Source organism: Coenobita brevimanus, chromosome 26, assembly GCF_032717465.1.
Source record: "Coenobita brevimanus isolate Jiangsu-jjx chromosome 26, ASM3271746v2, whole genome shotgun sequence".
Taxonomy (NCBI): Eukaryota; Metazoa; Arthropoda; class Malacostraca; order Decapoda; family Coenobitidae; genus Coenobita; species Coenobita brevimanus.
Genome location: NC_136979.1, coordinates 43,218,572 through 43,235,761, shown reverse-complemented (window position 1 = coordinate 43,235,761; position 17,190 = coordinate 43,218,572). Strand labels below are relative to the sequence as shown.

The 17,190-nt window shown below is 41.0% G+C and overlaps 1 protein-coding gene across 1 annotated transcript in view; it reads right to left on the bottom strand.

Annotated features, from left to right (window-relative positions):
* Positions 1 to 5,852: 5,852 nt before the first annotated feature.
* LOC145394100 (zwei Ig domain protein zig-8-like) overlaps positions 5,853 to 17,190 on the bottom strand; it is a gene marked incomplete at its 3' end in the record, with an annotated part of 56,081 nt that continues 44,743 nt past the window's right edge. Inside the window, exons 6-7 of the mRNA XM_080268079.1 lie at positions 12,298 to 12,463; positions 5,853 to 5,884 (exon numbers count right to left, since the gene is read on the bottom strand). Of these exons, the coding sequence (XP_080124205.1) occupies positions 5,853 to 5,884; positions 12,298 to 12,463 (198 nt within the window). The remainder of the gene's footprint in view (positions 5,885 to 12,297; positions 12,464 to 17,190) is intronic.

Below are 17,190 nucleotides of genomic sequence, written 5' to 3'. Positions count from 1 at the left end.
TATACAATCTTTCACTTTTATGTATTTCTGTAATGTCCATATCCACACTGTAATCTGTCCTCGGTAGCCCTGTATTATTAGCCTGGATACAAAGAAAGGACTAAAATACAGCGTGTTTTTGTAGCCTGGCTCTCTGAAACAATGGCCCGGTGGTGTTGGGAGGGAGGGAAGGGGGAGGGAGAGGAGGGGAGGGGGTCACACATAGATAGAGAGAGAGATAGATAGATAGATCGATCGATGGATAGGCGGGGAGTATGGAAGTGTAGATGAATTTGTATATATTAGTGAATTTGTAGATAGATAGATAGATAAGTAGGTTGTGAGGTGAACTGGTAGGTGATGTGGTTCAGAGGTAGATGGACTGGCAGGTAGATAGTGATAATTAGATGGATGGATGAGTGGATAGATAGATATGTAGATAGATAGATAAATAGACAGATGAATAAATCGATAGAAGGATGGATAGATAGATAGACAGATAGATACAGAAGATAATAAAAAAGGCGGTTTACAGATTAATAAGTAGACAGAGAGATACCCAAATAGATAGGTCGATAGATTGGCCAGTTAGTTAATAGACGGAAATTGATAGATGTACAACACCTAGAAATCCCAAAGAATACCTTCCGTATTCGGCTCTTCGTTAACATTTATTGCCAGGAGAGAGAGAGAGAGAGAGAGAGAGAGAGAATGAACTAATGGGTAACTTAAACACAGTGTCCCTACCCAACCCCCCTTATTTTCTCTCTCCCGGATTCGCCCCCACTTCACCACCTTCTCTTTTAATCCCTTCGCTACACGGACGATTTTTTATTTTTTTATTTTTTTTTGCCTTTCTAATTCCAGACGATTTTATTCAGCTAAAGAACAACCTGTCACTGATATAGTTGAAAATCGTCCCCATTAACCCCATCACCCCGTTGACCTCACTATAATACCAGTTCTTGCCTTCTTCAGACGGTTTTATCCAGGTTAGGAGAGACTTTTTTCGAGCTGGAGGGGTTTTGTAGAGATTTCCTTAACCCCTTCAGCACGAGAGCACATTCCTGGCCTGAGAAAAATCGTCTGGTAGTAGCAAGAATAAACTGGAATTAGACTTTATTATTATTGATTGATTGATTTATTTTGTTCTTTATCCCGCTTATCTCCAGACGATTTCATTCAGCTTGGAAATAAACCCCCTCGGTCTGGAAGGGGCTGCTGCGTGGATGGACTCAGGCTTGTACAGTCTCACAATATTTTCACAAGTTTCCACACATTTCTAACAGTATATTTTCATTTCCTCACGCGCTTGGTACGGCATTTATACGTTTTTGCTCACAGTTACTCCTTTTGCGCGCTTCCACACTCAGATTTTCACGTTAACATTTGCCTGCTGTTGCTCTCTTACTTACACTCACACTCACACCTTTGCATACACTTTCACACAAGGGATTTTCTCACTTTTCTTTGTCCTGTTCTCACTTACACATTTTCTGTCTTTGACTCACACTGTATTCTTTCCATTCACACTTGCACATTTTTACACACACACACACACACACACACACACACACACACACACACACACACACACACACACACACACACACACACACACACACACACACACACACACACACACACACACACACACACACACACACTCAATTATAACCCAAAATATAGGAACACATGAGAGGAACAACTCAGTCAAATCAAAAACAGGCAGAAAAAACGAATCCATGTATGTAAAGTGAGAGAGAGAGAGAGAGAGAGAGAGAGAGAGAGAGAGAGAGAGAGAGAGAGAGAGAGAGAGAGAATGGCTCATACATTTATATCAGTATACCTAGGATTGATCAACACAGGTGCACGCGGCGGGGTGGAGATATGTCATTCGCTATAATATACATCGATTTCGTAATGTATATAGGGCTTCGAGAGAGTCCATTGGCTATAACAAACATAGCCTGCGTGGTAAACATAATATACACACACACACACACACACATGCGGCTCGGCGGGTGTATGTGGGAGCGGAAAGTTTATATAGGCTGCTTTTTTTTTTTCGTGTTTTGGACTAGATGTATATACAGGGAACTATATTTATATGAATTGGTAATGTTTATTGGTGTATTTTTTCGTTATATATACACACGACTCTGGACAGTGTTTATTAAGAGGAATGTTTATACGGTCAACATACGGAATTCTGCTTTATTACTACTTTCCTTTTCTTTTCTATTCTTATTTCTTTATTTTTCTGTGCCTATTATCTTTTACTATATATTTTTTCATTTTTCTTTGTCCAGGAATTTTGGTTTCTTGATACTTTTCTCTTTTTTTTTTTTCCAGCTTTTCCTACATACTTATTTTTCTCCAGTAGTTCACCTTTTCTTACATGCTTACGTATTTTTTCTTCATTTTTCTCGTACAGGTTTTCTTACATACTGTGCATACTTTTTTCGTATTTTTTCGTTTGCTTTACATATTTATTAAGTTTTTATTTGTCATTAAGTTTTTCACTCATACACATTGTTTTTGGTTCAGTTTTTCCTTTTCTTATTTTTCCTTCGCATTTTCTTATATACTTTCATAATTTTTCGTTTTGGTGTTTTTTTTTCTGGCCTTCAGTCATTGGCTCCTTCCTTTATTTATTTATTTTTTTAACTTCATTTCTTAACTGTCTGTAATTTCTTCTTTCACTGCTACATATCTTTTTTCATTTTTTCATCCTTTTGCTACTTATGTATTTATTCATGTTAATTTTTTGCCTGATCTGCATTCATTTTATTTCTTAGTGCTTTCTTTATCACTGCTTCTTTGTCTCATTCGTTTCATTCTTTCATTTTCTTTCACATTATGTTTTTCCTGCTTTTTGTCCTTTTTTTTTTACTCTTAATCATAATTTTCATTTTTTTTTGTATATAATGTATCCTCATCTTTTTCTCCCAACAGTTTTCGTTTTCACCTTTATTCTCATTTTCTTACTGATTAACTAGTTCATTCACTCCACATCCAGGTTTTCACTGCAATGGATGACACTGTTTATTCTCAGTCTTGTTACCAGCAGAAGATTTTTATTCCAGGGTGGGATACGCGAATAAATTTACGATCGAGTCCCAGCCCTTACTGTGGTATGTTTTTTGCAGGAAGAACTGGACCCATGGAAATTTTATGTTGTTTCATTTCTTGGTACATCGCTGCTCTGTTTCATTCCTTGGTCCTTCGCTGGTCTGTTTCATTCTCTGTCCTTCGCTGCTCTGTTTCATTTCTTGTCCTTCCATCCAAAACAAATAACAGCCATGACAGCTTTCCCCTCGCAACCAGGAATTGTTTTTGACGAAGGAATGCAAGACAGGGAAAGATTTTAATGCCGTTGATCATCCTGCAAAAGGTAACTTGAGATACGACAGGGAACCCCTCGTAAGCCCCACCCCGACTTAGGAGTGATTTGGGAGTGTGAAGAGATGGATAAGAAATATAACACCTGAGGTCAAGACGTTTACCTGAAGATGAAGTCAAGCGTCTGAAGATACCATAGATAAAACATGGTAACACGTTCTCATATTGAAGGGGTAAATTGATACTAACTTGACATTTGACTTCCTTTAGTCTCTTGTTTTCTTTCGTGATTAGCTTTTTGAGTGTCTTTTTTTTTATATATATATTTTTTCCTGATTGGCCACACTATTTTTACGGGTATATATTTTCTGTGATTCGTGACGTTCATGATTACTTTTTTTTTTTTTTTTGTCTTAGTTTATACTGTTTTATTAAAATTTTGAATTTTTTGTTTCCTCTCGTATAATAATAATAATAATAATAATAATAATAATAATAATAGTAATAATAATAATAATAATAATAATAATAATAATAATAATAATAATAATAGTAATAATAATACTGTGGTGATAATTATTCTTTAGCACATGGCTGTTATTATTATTATTATTATTATTATTATTATTATTATTATTATCTTCATCATCATCATCATCATCATCATCATCATCATCATCATCATCATCATCATCATCATTTACATGTTATCATATGTCTTTCCCTTAAATTTTACATATATTCAGATTTCATCATTATTGTTTATCATCACCATTGTCTCCATTGCATCTAAATTATTTATTTCTCTCCCACGTTCTTTTCTTAACTCAAAAACTTCGTCTTTTTTCCTGTTTTTCCTATCCCCTCCCTAAATTTTCTTCTTTCCTTTTAATTCCATATAGATTTTATTACTCAAAATTTATTCAGTTTTCATGATCGCTGCATTTTCGGTAATTATATATGGTATTATCTATAGTATATATTCCTTGTATCGCTTATCTGTTTATTATAAATTTTCTTTATTTTCTTCGTTTTCTCGCATTGATATTTTTCATTCATTATTTTTTTTTATGTCCATTTGACCCGTCCTTTGTCTTTATTTTTCCATATATTCCCTATTATACCAGGTTCTTGATGTTTTTTTTTTTAATTTTCTTTCTTTTTCACTTTTTTTTCTTTCGTATTATATGTTTCCGATACTCTCAGTTTCCATCGGTTTTGTTCATGTTTCTCATCCTCTTTCGTCTTCATCAGTTATGGTTATATTTCATTTTCCACGTCTACCTTTGCATATATTTACAGTTTCTTATATCATTATCCATTTTTTTTTTCACTCATGCCTTGTTCACCTTATCTACACCTGTCTCATACGTTCACCTCAGTTTCACCTGTCTCATATTTTCTTATTTCCTCATTAGTTTTTTTACACACCTGATTTTCGTACACCTTCCACCATTATCTTTTTCACAATTCAGTATATTAGATTTAGAGGCCCTGGTGGTATAGTGGCCTAAGAAGCCTGTCGGGGTAAAGGTCATTTGCTGGAAGTGCCTCGGGTCGAATCCCAAAGAGGTAACTTTTTATTTTTCTTTATTTTAACTTAATTTTTATCTTTTATTTTTCTTTCATGTACTCCCGCCACCATAACCCTTTTAAGTGTTTATGGGCGACGGTGTAGCCTAGCCTCAGCACCTTACGCTTTATTTGGGGTGATCAGGGACTGGATTTAACACTGTGGACGTTATTTCTTTATCACTTAATTCTCTGTCACTTCCTTCTTTCTTTATCACTTCCTTAAATTATTCCATTTTTTATCCGTTTTTGCTTTTGTAATTATATCCTTTGATTCGTGTCTCAGTGTCCGTTGCATGTGGGTTGCTTGGAGTCCGTGGCTGATTGTTTGCTTGCTTGCTTGTTTGTGGGCATCACGAGGAAGGGTGGAGGAGGAGGGAGGGGGAGGAGGAGGAGGAAGAGAGGAGAGAACGAGATTTTGGGTAGTTAAGGAGGAGGAAGGAGGGAGGAAGGAAGAGAATGAGGCAGACAAGAGAGGGAGGTAGGAGGAGGAAGGAGGGGGGAAGGAAGAGAAGGAGGAGAGAGATGGAAGGAGAGAACGCGGCCCTTCTGCTTGTTAACTCTGTGGGATGAGCGGCGAAGGAAGGAAGGAAGGAGGGAAGGAAGGAGAGGAGAGAGAGGAGGAGCAAGGGAGACAGTGAAAGAATGAGGGAAGGAGAGGATGAAGAGAGAATGGAGACGGTTAGTAAAGGAAGGAAGGATAGAAGGAATGAAGGAACTAGCGAAGGAGGGAGGAAAGGAAGGAGGGAGGAGAGAACTGAACGGAAGGAGGGAATGAAGGAATGAACGAAAGAAGACAGAACGAAGAAAAACCCAACGAAACAAGAAAAACAAGATATGGAAAGACTGAAAAGGGAGAACAAGGGAGAGAAGGAGGGTCTGAAGAAGGAGAGGGAGAAGGAGAGGAGGGAGAGGGAGAGGAGAGAGAGAGATAGAGGGGAGGAGGAGGAAGAGGAGGAGTTGGTTTGCATCGCGGCCGGATGTTCACCTGTAAACAAATAAACAAACAAACAATTAGCTAGTTAATGAAGGAAACAGAAAAGCGTTGTTGTTGTTGTTTTTGGTATTATTATTATTATTATTATTTTTATTACTATTATTGTTTTTAATATCACCATCATCATCATCATCATCATCATCATCATTATCATCATCATCATCATCATCATACCACACCTGCCACAGTCATTACAACGTCATCTACCACAAGTACCAGTCACTCCCACCACAGCCACCACAATCACTCCCACCACAGCTACCAAAACCACTCCCACCACAACTACCAAAATCAAACCCACTTCAATCACAATCACTCCCACCACAACTACCACAGTCAGTCTCACCACAGCTACCACAGTCACTCCCACCACAACTACCACAATCACTCCCACCACAGTTACCACAGTTACACCCACAACAACTACCACAATCACTCTAACCACAACTACCACAATCACTCCAACCACGGCTACCACAATCACTCCCACCACAACAGTTGCAGCCACACCCACCACAGCTTCCACAATCACTCCAATCACAAATACCACATTCATCCTCAACCACAACTACCACAATCACTCCAATCACAAATACCACATTCATCCTCAACCACAACTACCACAATCACTCCAACCACAACTACCACAACAAAAGGTCTTGCCAGCCACTTGAGAAAACTTTACTGTCTGTGGTCTGAAGTTAGAGAGAGAGAGAGAGAGAGAGAGAGAGAGAGAGAGAGAGAGAGAGAGAGAGAGAGAGAGAGAATGGAAAGGTGGGCGAAGGAAAAGGAAGGGAAGTTTGAAATAGAAAAAAAAATGGAGAGAAGTAGTGGAGGAGGAGGAGGAGGAGGAGGAGGAGGGGGAAAGGAAGGAGGGAAAGAGTAAAGGAGAAGCAATCAAGGAAGGAAGTAGTGAAGGAGAAAATGGAAGAAGGACGGGGAGTTGGAAGCAATGAAGGGGAAGAAGAGGAAGGGCGGAAGGAAGGTTGTGAAGGAAGGAAAAAAAGGAAGGAAAAAAGGAAGGAAGGAAAGAACGATGGACGGAAAAATGGAAATGAGATGAAGAGAGAAAAGAAGAAGGAAAAGGAAGAAAGGATTGAGGGAGTGGAGGAGAAACAGGAAGGACGGAGAGAGGAAAGACAGAGGGAAGGTGATTGATGTGGAGAAGGATGGAATGGGAAGAAGTGAGGGAGTAGGGAAAGGACAGAGGTAAGAAGTGAAGGAGGGAAGGAAGAGAAGGGAGAAGAGAAGAGAGTTGGGAAGAAATGGAAGGAAGGAAGGATGCGAAAATGGAGGAAGGAAAGGAAATTAATGGTGGAGGGAAGGAGAGGTAGGGGGAAGGAAGAAAGGGTAGGAAACTTTAAGGGAAAGGAAGAAGCAGTTAGGTAGATTAGTAGTGAGGAAGGGGAAGGAAGGAAAGAAGGAAGACAAGGGAGGTAGGAACGAGAGTGGGAAGCAGTAACGCAGATGAGAGGTGGTCAGGGAGGGAAGAGGTGAAGTAGAAAGCGGAGAAGGAATGAGTGGAGAAGGAGGGAGAAGGAAGGAAGAGGAGGGTGGAATGAGGGAGTAAGGGGAGGAGGGCAGGAAAGAAGAAACAAATGCTGAAGAAAAGATATAAGAAGATAAACAAGGAAGAAAATGAACCCAAATAACTGAATAGGTAAACCGGAACAGAGGTGAAGGGAGTGAAAGTATATACGGCATAGAAAGACAGAAGCAAGAGGAAGATAAAGTGGAAGAATAAAAAATGACAGAAATCAAGAAAAAATAGACAGAAGAGATAAAAGGGAATAAAAAAGAAAAAGGCAAAAAATGAATACAGAGGAAGCAAGAGGATGAAGGAAAGCTAGATAAAATGATACATATAAATAGAGCAAAGAGTAATATAAATAAATACACAGAGAAAGATGAATAAAGAGTACTAGAGGGATGAGTAAAAGAGGAATAAAGAGTAAGAGGGATAAGTAAAAAATGAACAGAGAGGAATATTTAGTAAGAGGGATGAGTAAAAGAAGAATAAAGAGGAATAAAGAGTAAGAGAGGGATGAATAAAGAGGAATAAAGAGTAAGAGAGGGATTAATAAAGATGAATAAAGAGTAAAAGAGGGATGAGTTAAGAGTGTAAGGGGAAGCATAAGAGGAACATAATCACGCTTATTGGCAGGGGAACAGGGACCGATCGTGTGGGGGAATTTCCCTAGGGCTGGGGGAGAAAGGAGGGGAGGCAGGAAAGGGTTGAGAGGGGAGGAAGGAAGGAGAGAGAGGGAGGAGAGTAGGTAGGAAAAAAAGGAAGAGGACGTAGGAGGAGGGAGAAGATCAGGAGGAAGTAAAGGGTTGAGGGGAGGAAGGAAGGAGAGTGGACGAGGAGAGGAAGGGGTGTAGATAGGAAAAGAGGAAGAGGACATAGATGGTAGGAGAGGATGAGGAGGAAGGATGGAAGGAGGAAAGAGCTGAGAAGAGAGGAAGAAAGGTGAGAGGATGAGAAAAGGGAGGAGGAGGAGGAGGAGGAGGAATGCAGGAGGCAGGAAGAAGAGGTAAGACCGAAAGAAGATGAAGACGAGGGAGAATGGAGATAAGAGGAGGAAGGGAAGGAGGGAGTAGGAGGAAGGAAAAAAAGGAAGACATATGGAAAGAGGAAGGGAAGAGCTAAACAGAAAAGAGAGAAGGGAGGAAGGAGAAAAGATGGAGGGAAAGACGGGAGGAGGGGTTGAAGAAGATAATGAGAGAGAGAGAGAGAGAGAGAGAATCAGAAAATAGGGAGGAAGAAGAGATTAAGATTAAAGGAAGGAGTGATAGAAGAAAGGAAAGAATGAAGGAAGGAAAAAGGAAAGGAAAGAATGAAGGAAGGGAAAAAAGAAAGGAAAGAATGAAGGAAGGGAAAAAAGAAAGGAAAGAATGAAGGAAGGGAAAAAAGAAAGGAAAGAATGAAGGAAGGAAAAAAGAAAGGAATTCATGAAGGAGGGAAAGAAAAAAGGAAAATGAATGAATGAATGGATGAATGAAGAAGGGAGGGAAGGAAGGAGGGTTGGAGTGCGTGAATGAATGAAGGAAGAAAGGAATGTGGGAATGAAATAGGGAAAAGAATAGATGGAAGAGGAGGAAAGGGAGAGGCGAGAGAGGAGAGGAGGTGAGGAATTTCCCTGGGAGTGGGGGAGATGCTGGTTGAGGAGGGGAGAACTGGGGGGAAAGGTGGAGGAAAGACGAAGAGGAGAAGGAAAAGAGAAGGAAGTATCAAAGACCAGATGGAATGAGAGGAGGAGGGAGGGGAGAGATGGAAAAGGAAGAGGAGAAGGAGGAGGAAGAGGATTAAAAAAAAAAAAAAAAAAAAAAGAGAAGACCAGACATGGAGGAGAGATGAAAGAATGAAGGAAGGATGGAAAGAAGGAACAGGAAAAGAGGGAAGAAGAATGGAAAAGTGTGTAGACAAGTGAGGAAAAGGATGCGAGGAGGGAAAGAAGCAGGGAAGATGGAAGGAAGGAAGGAAGGAAGGAAGAATGAAAGGAAGGAAAAAGTGGAAGATGAGGGAAGGGAGAAGGGAGAGAGAAGATGAGAGGAGAGGAGGTGGGCGAGGAGGGGGAAAGAGAAACGAAGAAAGAAATGAAGGGAGGGAGTAGGGAGAGAGAGGGAAGGGGTTTGGGGGGGAATTTCCCCTGGGGTGGGAAAGAAGTTGGGGAGGAAGGGAAGAGTTGGAAGAGGGAGGATGAGGCTGAGGATAAGACTGAGGATGAGGATGAGGTGGAATTAATAATTGAGGATGGAGAAAAGGAGGAAGAGAAGAAAAAAGAGTTGGAGGAAGGAAAAGTGAATCGTTACAAGAGAAGAGAAGAAAAGTTTGGAAAGGAAAGGAGAGAAATGAGAACAGGAGAAATTAAGAGAGGGTGAAGAGGGTGAATGAGTTTTGAAAAGAGGAAGAGGAAATAGAGAGCAATGGAGAGGAAGTGGGTAATAGGGAGGGAAGAGGTTAGCCGGAGTTGCAAATGAGATGAAGGAAGGAAGGAAGGGAGGAAGGAAAAGGGAGAAAACTGAGAAAAAAGAGGCGGAAAGAAGGGGAAGGAAAACAAAGAGGAGAGAAAGAAGGAACATTAAAAAAGGGAGGCTGGAAGGAAGGGGGAAAGGAAAAGGGAGAAAAGCGAAAGAGGAGAATAAAGGGGGAAGGAAGAGAAAGAGGAGAGAAAGATAGAAATAACATGAAAAAATAAGGAAGGAGGGAAGGAAGGAAGGAAGGAAGGAAGGAGGGGGGAAGGACGAGAAGGATGAAGGGTGGAAGAAAAAAAAACAGAAAAAGAAATTTGGAGAGAGAAACGAATAAAAGAATATAAATGGAAAAATGAATGAATGAAAGTGAATGAATGAATGAAGGAAGGAAGGAAGGAAGGAAAGAAGGAAGGAAGGAAGAAAAGACAAAGAAGTATGAGAGGGATGAAGGAAGAAAGAAAGGAAGAGGATGGGACACAAACAGTGGGATGGAGGAAAGGGAGAACGTAAATGAAGGAAAGAAGGAAGGAAGGAAGGAAGGAAAGAAGGCAGTAGGGAGTGAAGCCAGGGAAAGTTTTCTCATTATGACCTGACTTTCTCCTCACTCTCTCTTACTCTCTCTCTCTCTCTCTCTCTCTCTCTCTGTCTCTCTCTCAAATTACATGTGTATTTTTCTGCACGTGTGTTCCAGCGTATCTGTGTACGTGGGAATGTTTATGTGCGTATGTGTTCATGTAAATGTCTTTTTTTTTTAATGTGTGCGTGTCGTGTTTGTGTTTTTCCCGTGTGTGTATTTTGCGTTTGAGTGTTATTGCGTGCATGTACTGTATGTTTTGTGGTTGCATGTTTTATTTGTGTGTGTGTGTGTGTGTGTGTGTGTGTGTGTGTGTGTGTGTGTGTGTGTGTGTGTGTGTGTGTGTATGTGTGTGTGTGTGTTTCCAACATTTTTGCGTTTGAGCGCATTTGCGTGCCTGTGGGTGTTTACATTTGTGCGCTTATTTCCTTAATCTTATTCAGTATGGCTGGAGGTGTTGTTATTTGGTTGTGTGTGTGTGTGTGTGTGTGTGTGTGTGTGTGTGTGTGTGTGTGTGTGTGTGTGTGTGTGTGTGTGCGTGCGTATAGCCCGTGCATGATTGATTCGTCTGGCTCTACATGTGTCTTCTGGTGTGTGTGTGTGTGTGTGTGTGTGTGTGTGTGTGTGTGTGTGTGTGTGTGTGTGTGTGTGAATTTACTTGCTTTTGTATGTGTGTCTGTGTGCGTTTCTCCGTGTGTGAATGTCCGTATATGTCTGTATGTGTATTTTTGTATGTATGTGTGTATGTGCATAATGGGTTGTGTGTGTACGTGCTATAATGAATGCCAAACACTCATTACTCGCCTCATGTACACAAAAATTGTTGACTAATTAATTTATTACGGGTCACGCCACACACACACACACACACACACACACACACACACACACACACACACACACACACACACACACACACACACACACACACACACACACAAAATTCCTTTCCTTCCGTCCATCCATTTATCTAGATTATCATTCGTTACGTCGACTTATGTATTTCTCTCTCTCTCTCTCTCTCTCTCTCTCTCTCTCTCTCTCTCATAGTGTCATTTAACTAACTACTTCCTACTTTTACTTACAGGTATGTACTGGTGTTGCCGTGTTTGCCATGTCTTCCTCGAAAGGTAAATTGCTTAGAACTTTGTCTGCCTGTCTGCTTCTGTCACTGTCTGTCTTTCTTTATACCCATCCGTCTGCCTGTCAGCCTCTGTCTCAGCCTCTTTCTCCGTCAATATGTCTCTCTCCTACCCTGCCTCTTTCTCCGTCTGTCTGTCCCTCTCGTACTCTGTTTTTCTCTGCCTACCTACTTACCTTCCTTCTCGCCTGCTTGCCTGCCTGCCTGCCTTTGTGCGTCTGTCTGTCTGCTTGATTTTTAGCTAGATATTACTTAGGCTGGTGGAGGAGAAGAATGGCGTTGTGAATATACGAGAGAGTAGTTGAAATGTGGATTGCGTTGTCCTTAGAATTTTCAGGTTTAATTTTTGTCATTTGGCTAGTGTTATATTCTGAGGTTTAATTTTTGTCATTTGGCTAGTGTTACATCCTGTCTCTCCGTCTGCCTGTCTGTCATTTTGTCTGCTTGTCTGTTTTTATGTCTGCCTGTTTGTTTGCCTGATATCTGTCTGCCTTTGTCTGTTGCCCTTTGTTCTGTGGTAGTTTAGTTGTTTTAATATTTATCACTAGTATCTGATTTCACATATGAATCTCTCTCTCTCTCTCTCTCTCTCTCTCTCTCTCTCTCTCACACACACACACACACACACACACACACACACACACACACACACACACACACACACACACACACACACACACACACACACACACACACACACACACACGGACTCACCGCTCAGGACGTGGACCCTGACAGAGGCCGCCTTAGCGTTGGCTGGACTACACGTGTATGTCCCGCTGTTGTACACCTGTGCGTCTGTGAGCGTGAGCGTGGAGACGGTGGTGTTGTCCTCCTGCCACACGCTCACCTCCACGTCCTCCACCTCGTAATTAGCCACCTGAAGCATAATGGAGGCCGGAGCATTAGAGGGAGAAGAGGAGTGGAATAATATTGATGAGCATTTTAATTTGCAGGTGTATTTTCTATCTCCACGTCGCCCTAGGTGCCGGGAGCGTTGATGGGGGCGTGGGGAAGCGTGGGAGAAAGAGAAGGGCAAGCGTTGATGAGCGTAGGAGCATCACTTGGATCAGTTTCATGGATTTTTTTTTGTTTCCACGCCTTACACCGCGTGGAAGAGGGAAAGAGATGGGGGGCGTTGAATACTTTTTTTATTTGTAGTTTTATCAGTATTGTGTGTGTGATATTCTCCACGTCCATCACATTGGGTTTTGCGTTGAGAGGACTTGGATGGTGGTGTGCGTGTGTGTGTGTGTGTGTGTGTGTGTGTGTGTGTGTGTGTGAGAGAGAGAGAGAGAGAGAGAGAGAGAAGCAGTTATATGAGTGTGTTTTTGACATTTCATAATAATTCTCTCCGCTGTTTTCATTTCATATATATTCACGACCTGCAGGGCTGAGGGGGAGGGAGCCTAGGAATGAAAGGGGCAAGACTGTGATAGAAATTGAATCAACATTTGTGTTATTACCAGCCGCAATAGCGAAGCTGGTATTGTTTTCTTTGTGTGTGTGTGTGTGTGTGTGTGTGTGTGTGTGTGTGTGTGTGTGTGTGTGTGTGTGTGTGAGCACGATAACTTCGCAACCGCTCAAGATATCATCACAGAATTTTACAGGTGTATAGTAGGGATGAAAATCTCGTGCAAGTTCGACATTGGTGAAAGTAGGTCAAGGTCAAGGTCATACTCCGAGCCGCGCTAGATATTTATTGGCTCTCGACTGGTGTGATTTCCCTTTTGGGGGGGGAGGGACTGTAGTTTTATGTCTTCTATCATTCTTGTTATTTAGGAAGTTGTTTTTCTGTTTGTTTCCCTTTTAATATCTAGCCTTTTATCACTTTGCGTTCATACTCTCTTGTTACTGTGTTCATTTATTTTTTTGTGTTTGTGTCGATATATCAGTAAAGGAATAAAGGATCTATTTTATAATCTGAGGAAAGACTTATGGAAAAAAAATGATTAGTCTAACTCTTTGCCTGGTTTTAAGGTATAACTCTCACTTTTTATTTTTAATATCATGTGTCCAGGTTTTATAGGGGAGGAAACACAATAGAAAATTCATGACCATATCACCTTTTTGTCTATCAGTAATATTTGATCTTACTTTTTATAGCCCTTCTTATATTTCTTTTTATATTCCTTTCTTATATTTTTTTTTTTTTTTTTTTTTTTTTTTTTTTTTGCGTCAACGTATCAATCTCAGGATAAAAAATGAGAGAAACTGAAGATGGGAAATAGTTTTAAGCTCTTTATCGCTCTGAGTTCTCGAATCCCAGAGCTTATCCTCAGACAGGCTCCCTGGATGGGCTCTGTGCTTTCCCAGTCATTAGAGAAAGAAAAAAAAATAGCACCCCAAAACGTAGAAAAAAAAAGAAAAAAATTAATTCCTCTTTTTTTTTCTAACACATAATTATATTTGGCAAACGTCAGATGGATTTATTTAGCGCATGAAAGAAGTGCTTATTAGAATGGAGTGAGATTATGCTTTTAGAGAATTTCACTTTGCATTTATAGTGGAAAAAAAGGCTGAAAATTTTAACCCCTCCCATCTCCTGACTTATTTTGTATTTTTATCCTTTGATTCGTGTCTCATTTTCCGCTCCTTGTGGTTTGTTTCTGTTCTCAGGCGATTTTATTTAGGAGACTTTTCTAACTAGAGATGTAAGATATCGCCTCCGTTACCTCCTTTACTAATAAGGGATCATGCCTAACTTGAGGAAAATCGTCTATCTAGAGAGAACAAGAATAAACTAAGAAAATACGTCGCTGGATCGGAAGGCTTAAGGAGCTAAGAAAAACCGTCTGGAGGTCGAAGCAAAACATGATATAAAAAAATCCCTCCGTTCTTCTGAAAGGATGATGAGTGAGCTGTAAATCCCTCGTAATCCAACAATCCCCAGGGTTGATAAAATCGTCTGCAGGTGGAGAGAATAGTAATAGGTGGATCCTGGTAGTGAAGGGGTTAATGAGCTTTGGTGGGGTTGGGGCATAGTCGTGGGTAGGGAACGAGGCCCTCAGTCAGTGTGTGTAGACCCTTGATTAATTAGAGAGAGAGAGAGAGAGAGAGTCAAAGAACGAAGGAGTGAAAGGAAGGATGATAAATGGAGGAGAGGGGAGGGGAGGGGAGGGGAAGGGAGAGGAGAGGAGGGGAGAGGAGAGGAGGTAAACGGTAGGAAACGGAAGGGTAGGGTAGGGTTGGGTAGGGTAGGGAAGCGAAGGGAAGGGAAGAGAAGGGAAGGGTCAGAACTGTGAGAGGAGGAGAGGAGAGTGGAAAAGAGGAGGGAGCAAAGGGAGGGCAAGAGAGAGGATGAAAGGTATAAAGAATGAAAACTGGAGAAGAGGAGGGAAGCGAGACGAGGGGAGAAAAATGGAGTATAAAATGGAAGGTGTGAGGAAAAAGGTGTGGAGAGGGTGTGTTGAAAGAAAGGTGGGTGGGGAGGGGAGAAGAGGCGATGGATGGATGGTTTGGATGGATGTTTGGCTGGAAGGAAGGACGAATGGAAGGACGTATGGATCGACGGATGGATGTGTGGATGGATGGATGAACGGGTGCGTAGTTGGGTGGATGGATGGAACGATGGATGGATGGATGCTTGGATAGATCCAGAAAGGCATGAATAGATTGATGGGTAGATGTATGGATAGTTGAATGGATGGTTGGATAGTTGATTGGATGGATGGATGAATGGAAGGATAAATGGATAGATGGATGGCCGGATGGATAGGTGAACGGAGAAAAGGATGAATGAATGGCCGGATGGTTGGGGGATGTGATTGACTCATGGGGGATAGTTGAGTGGTAGTGGAGGAGATAGTGAAAAATAGTGGAGAGAGAGAGAGAGAGAGAGAGAGAGAGAGAGAGAGAGAGAGAGAGAGAGAGAGAGAGAGAGAGAGAGAGAAAAGAGTAGAGAAAAAGGTGAGAGGGAATTTGAGTGACAGAATGAAGGAGAGAGTGAGTGGCAGGGAGCAAGGAGAGACAGGGAGTGAGTGATTCATTGTGTGAGAGAGAGAGAGAGAGAGAGAGAGAGAGAGAGAGAGAGAGAGAGAGAGAGAGAGAGAGAGAGAGAGGGAGGATTTGTGAAAATATTAAATTCGCAAAATTCTACGGACAAAGCAACTCATATTTCATATTCTTTGTTAAATCCCTTACTCTATTTCCTACTCGATTTTTCTAAGTTTTTAATCGAGACATATATATATATCTATATCTATATATCTATATCCATATATGTATATATATATACATAGATAGATATATAAATAGATAAATAGATAGATAGATAGATATATATATAAATATATATATATATATATATATATATAAAATATATATATAGATATATATATATAGATAGATAGATATAGATAGATAGATATAAATATATACATGCATATAAATATATATATACATATATCTATCTATCTATCTATAGCCCGACGCCTTAATCCCGCAAAGGGTGGCCGCAGACAAAACGCCTCCAAGTCGCTCTGTCACCCACCATTTGACTACCCTCCCCAACTCACCCCCCTCCCTCATATACCTCTCAACTCCATCCCTCCACCTCATCCTCGGTCTACCCTCCCTCTCCCTCCCTCCACCTCACCTACATACACCCTCTTAGTCAGTCGTTCATTCTCCATTCTCTCCACATGTCCGAACCACCTCAATGTATTTCTCCTAATCTTCTCAACCACATCCACATCTACCCCACAACGTTCCTTCACTTCTTCGTTTGTCAACCTGTCCCTCCATGTCACTCCACATGCTCCTCTCAAGTAACTCATTTCCACTGCTCTCACTCTTGACTTGTTCCCCTCTTGCAAGGTCCACGCCTCGCTTCCATACGTCAGGGTAGGGATCACAGTACTATCATGCAGTGACTTCTTAACTTCCATACTCACCTCCCTATTTCTCATCACTGCTTTCAGTGAACCAACAACCTTCCTTCCCTACTGTACCCTTTCACTCACTTCATCCCCCAAAGTTCCATCCATACTCATTACACTACCAAAGTACTTGAATGCATTCACATTCTCCATATCCTCACCATCCAACCTCACTGTACATTCTGTGACTTCATTCCTCTCAAACACCATAACTTTACTTTTGTTTACATTAACTTTCAGCTTCCTCCTCCTACACACTGTCCCGAATTCATTCACCAAACCTTGCAACCCCCATTCATCTTCACTCAACAATACCGTACTGTATCATCAGCAAACAGCAACACCGGAATCTTCCAAATCTCACCCTCATTCATTAGAGCCACCCCCACATCCACTGCCCTACCTTGCACCTCCTTTACAACCCCATCCATGTATATATTAAACAGCCATGGAGACATCACACAACCCTGTTTCAGTCCCACATTGAGATCAAAGAACTCACTTAGCTCACCATCCACTCTCACCGTAGCACTAGCTTCTTCGTACGTACTCTTCACAGCACTCAACAATTTCCCCTCCACTCCATATATTCTTAATATCTTTCACATACCTTGCCTATCTATTCTGTCATAAGCTTTCTCCAAGTCCATGAAGGCAGCATACACTTTCTTTCCCTTCTCTAGATACTTCTCCACTAAACATCTTAGAACAAATATCTGATCTACAC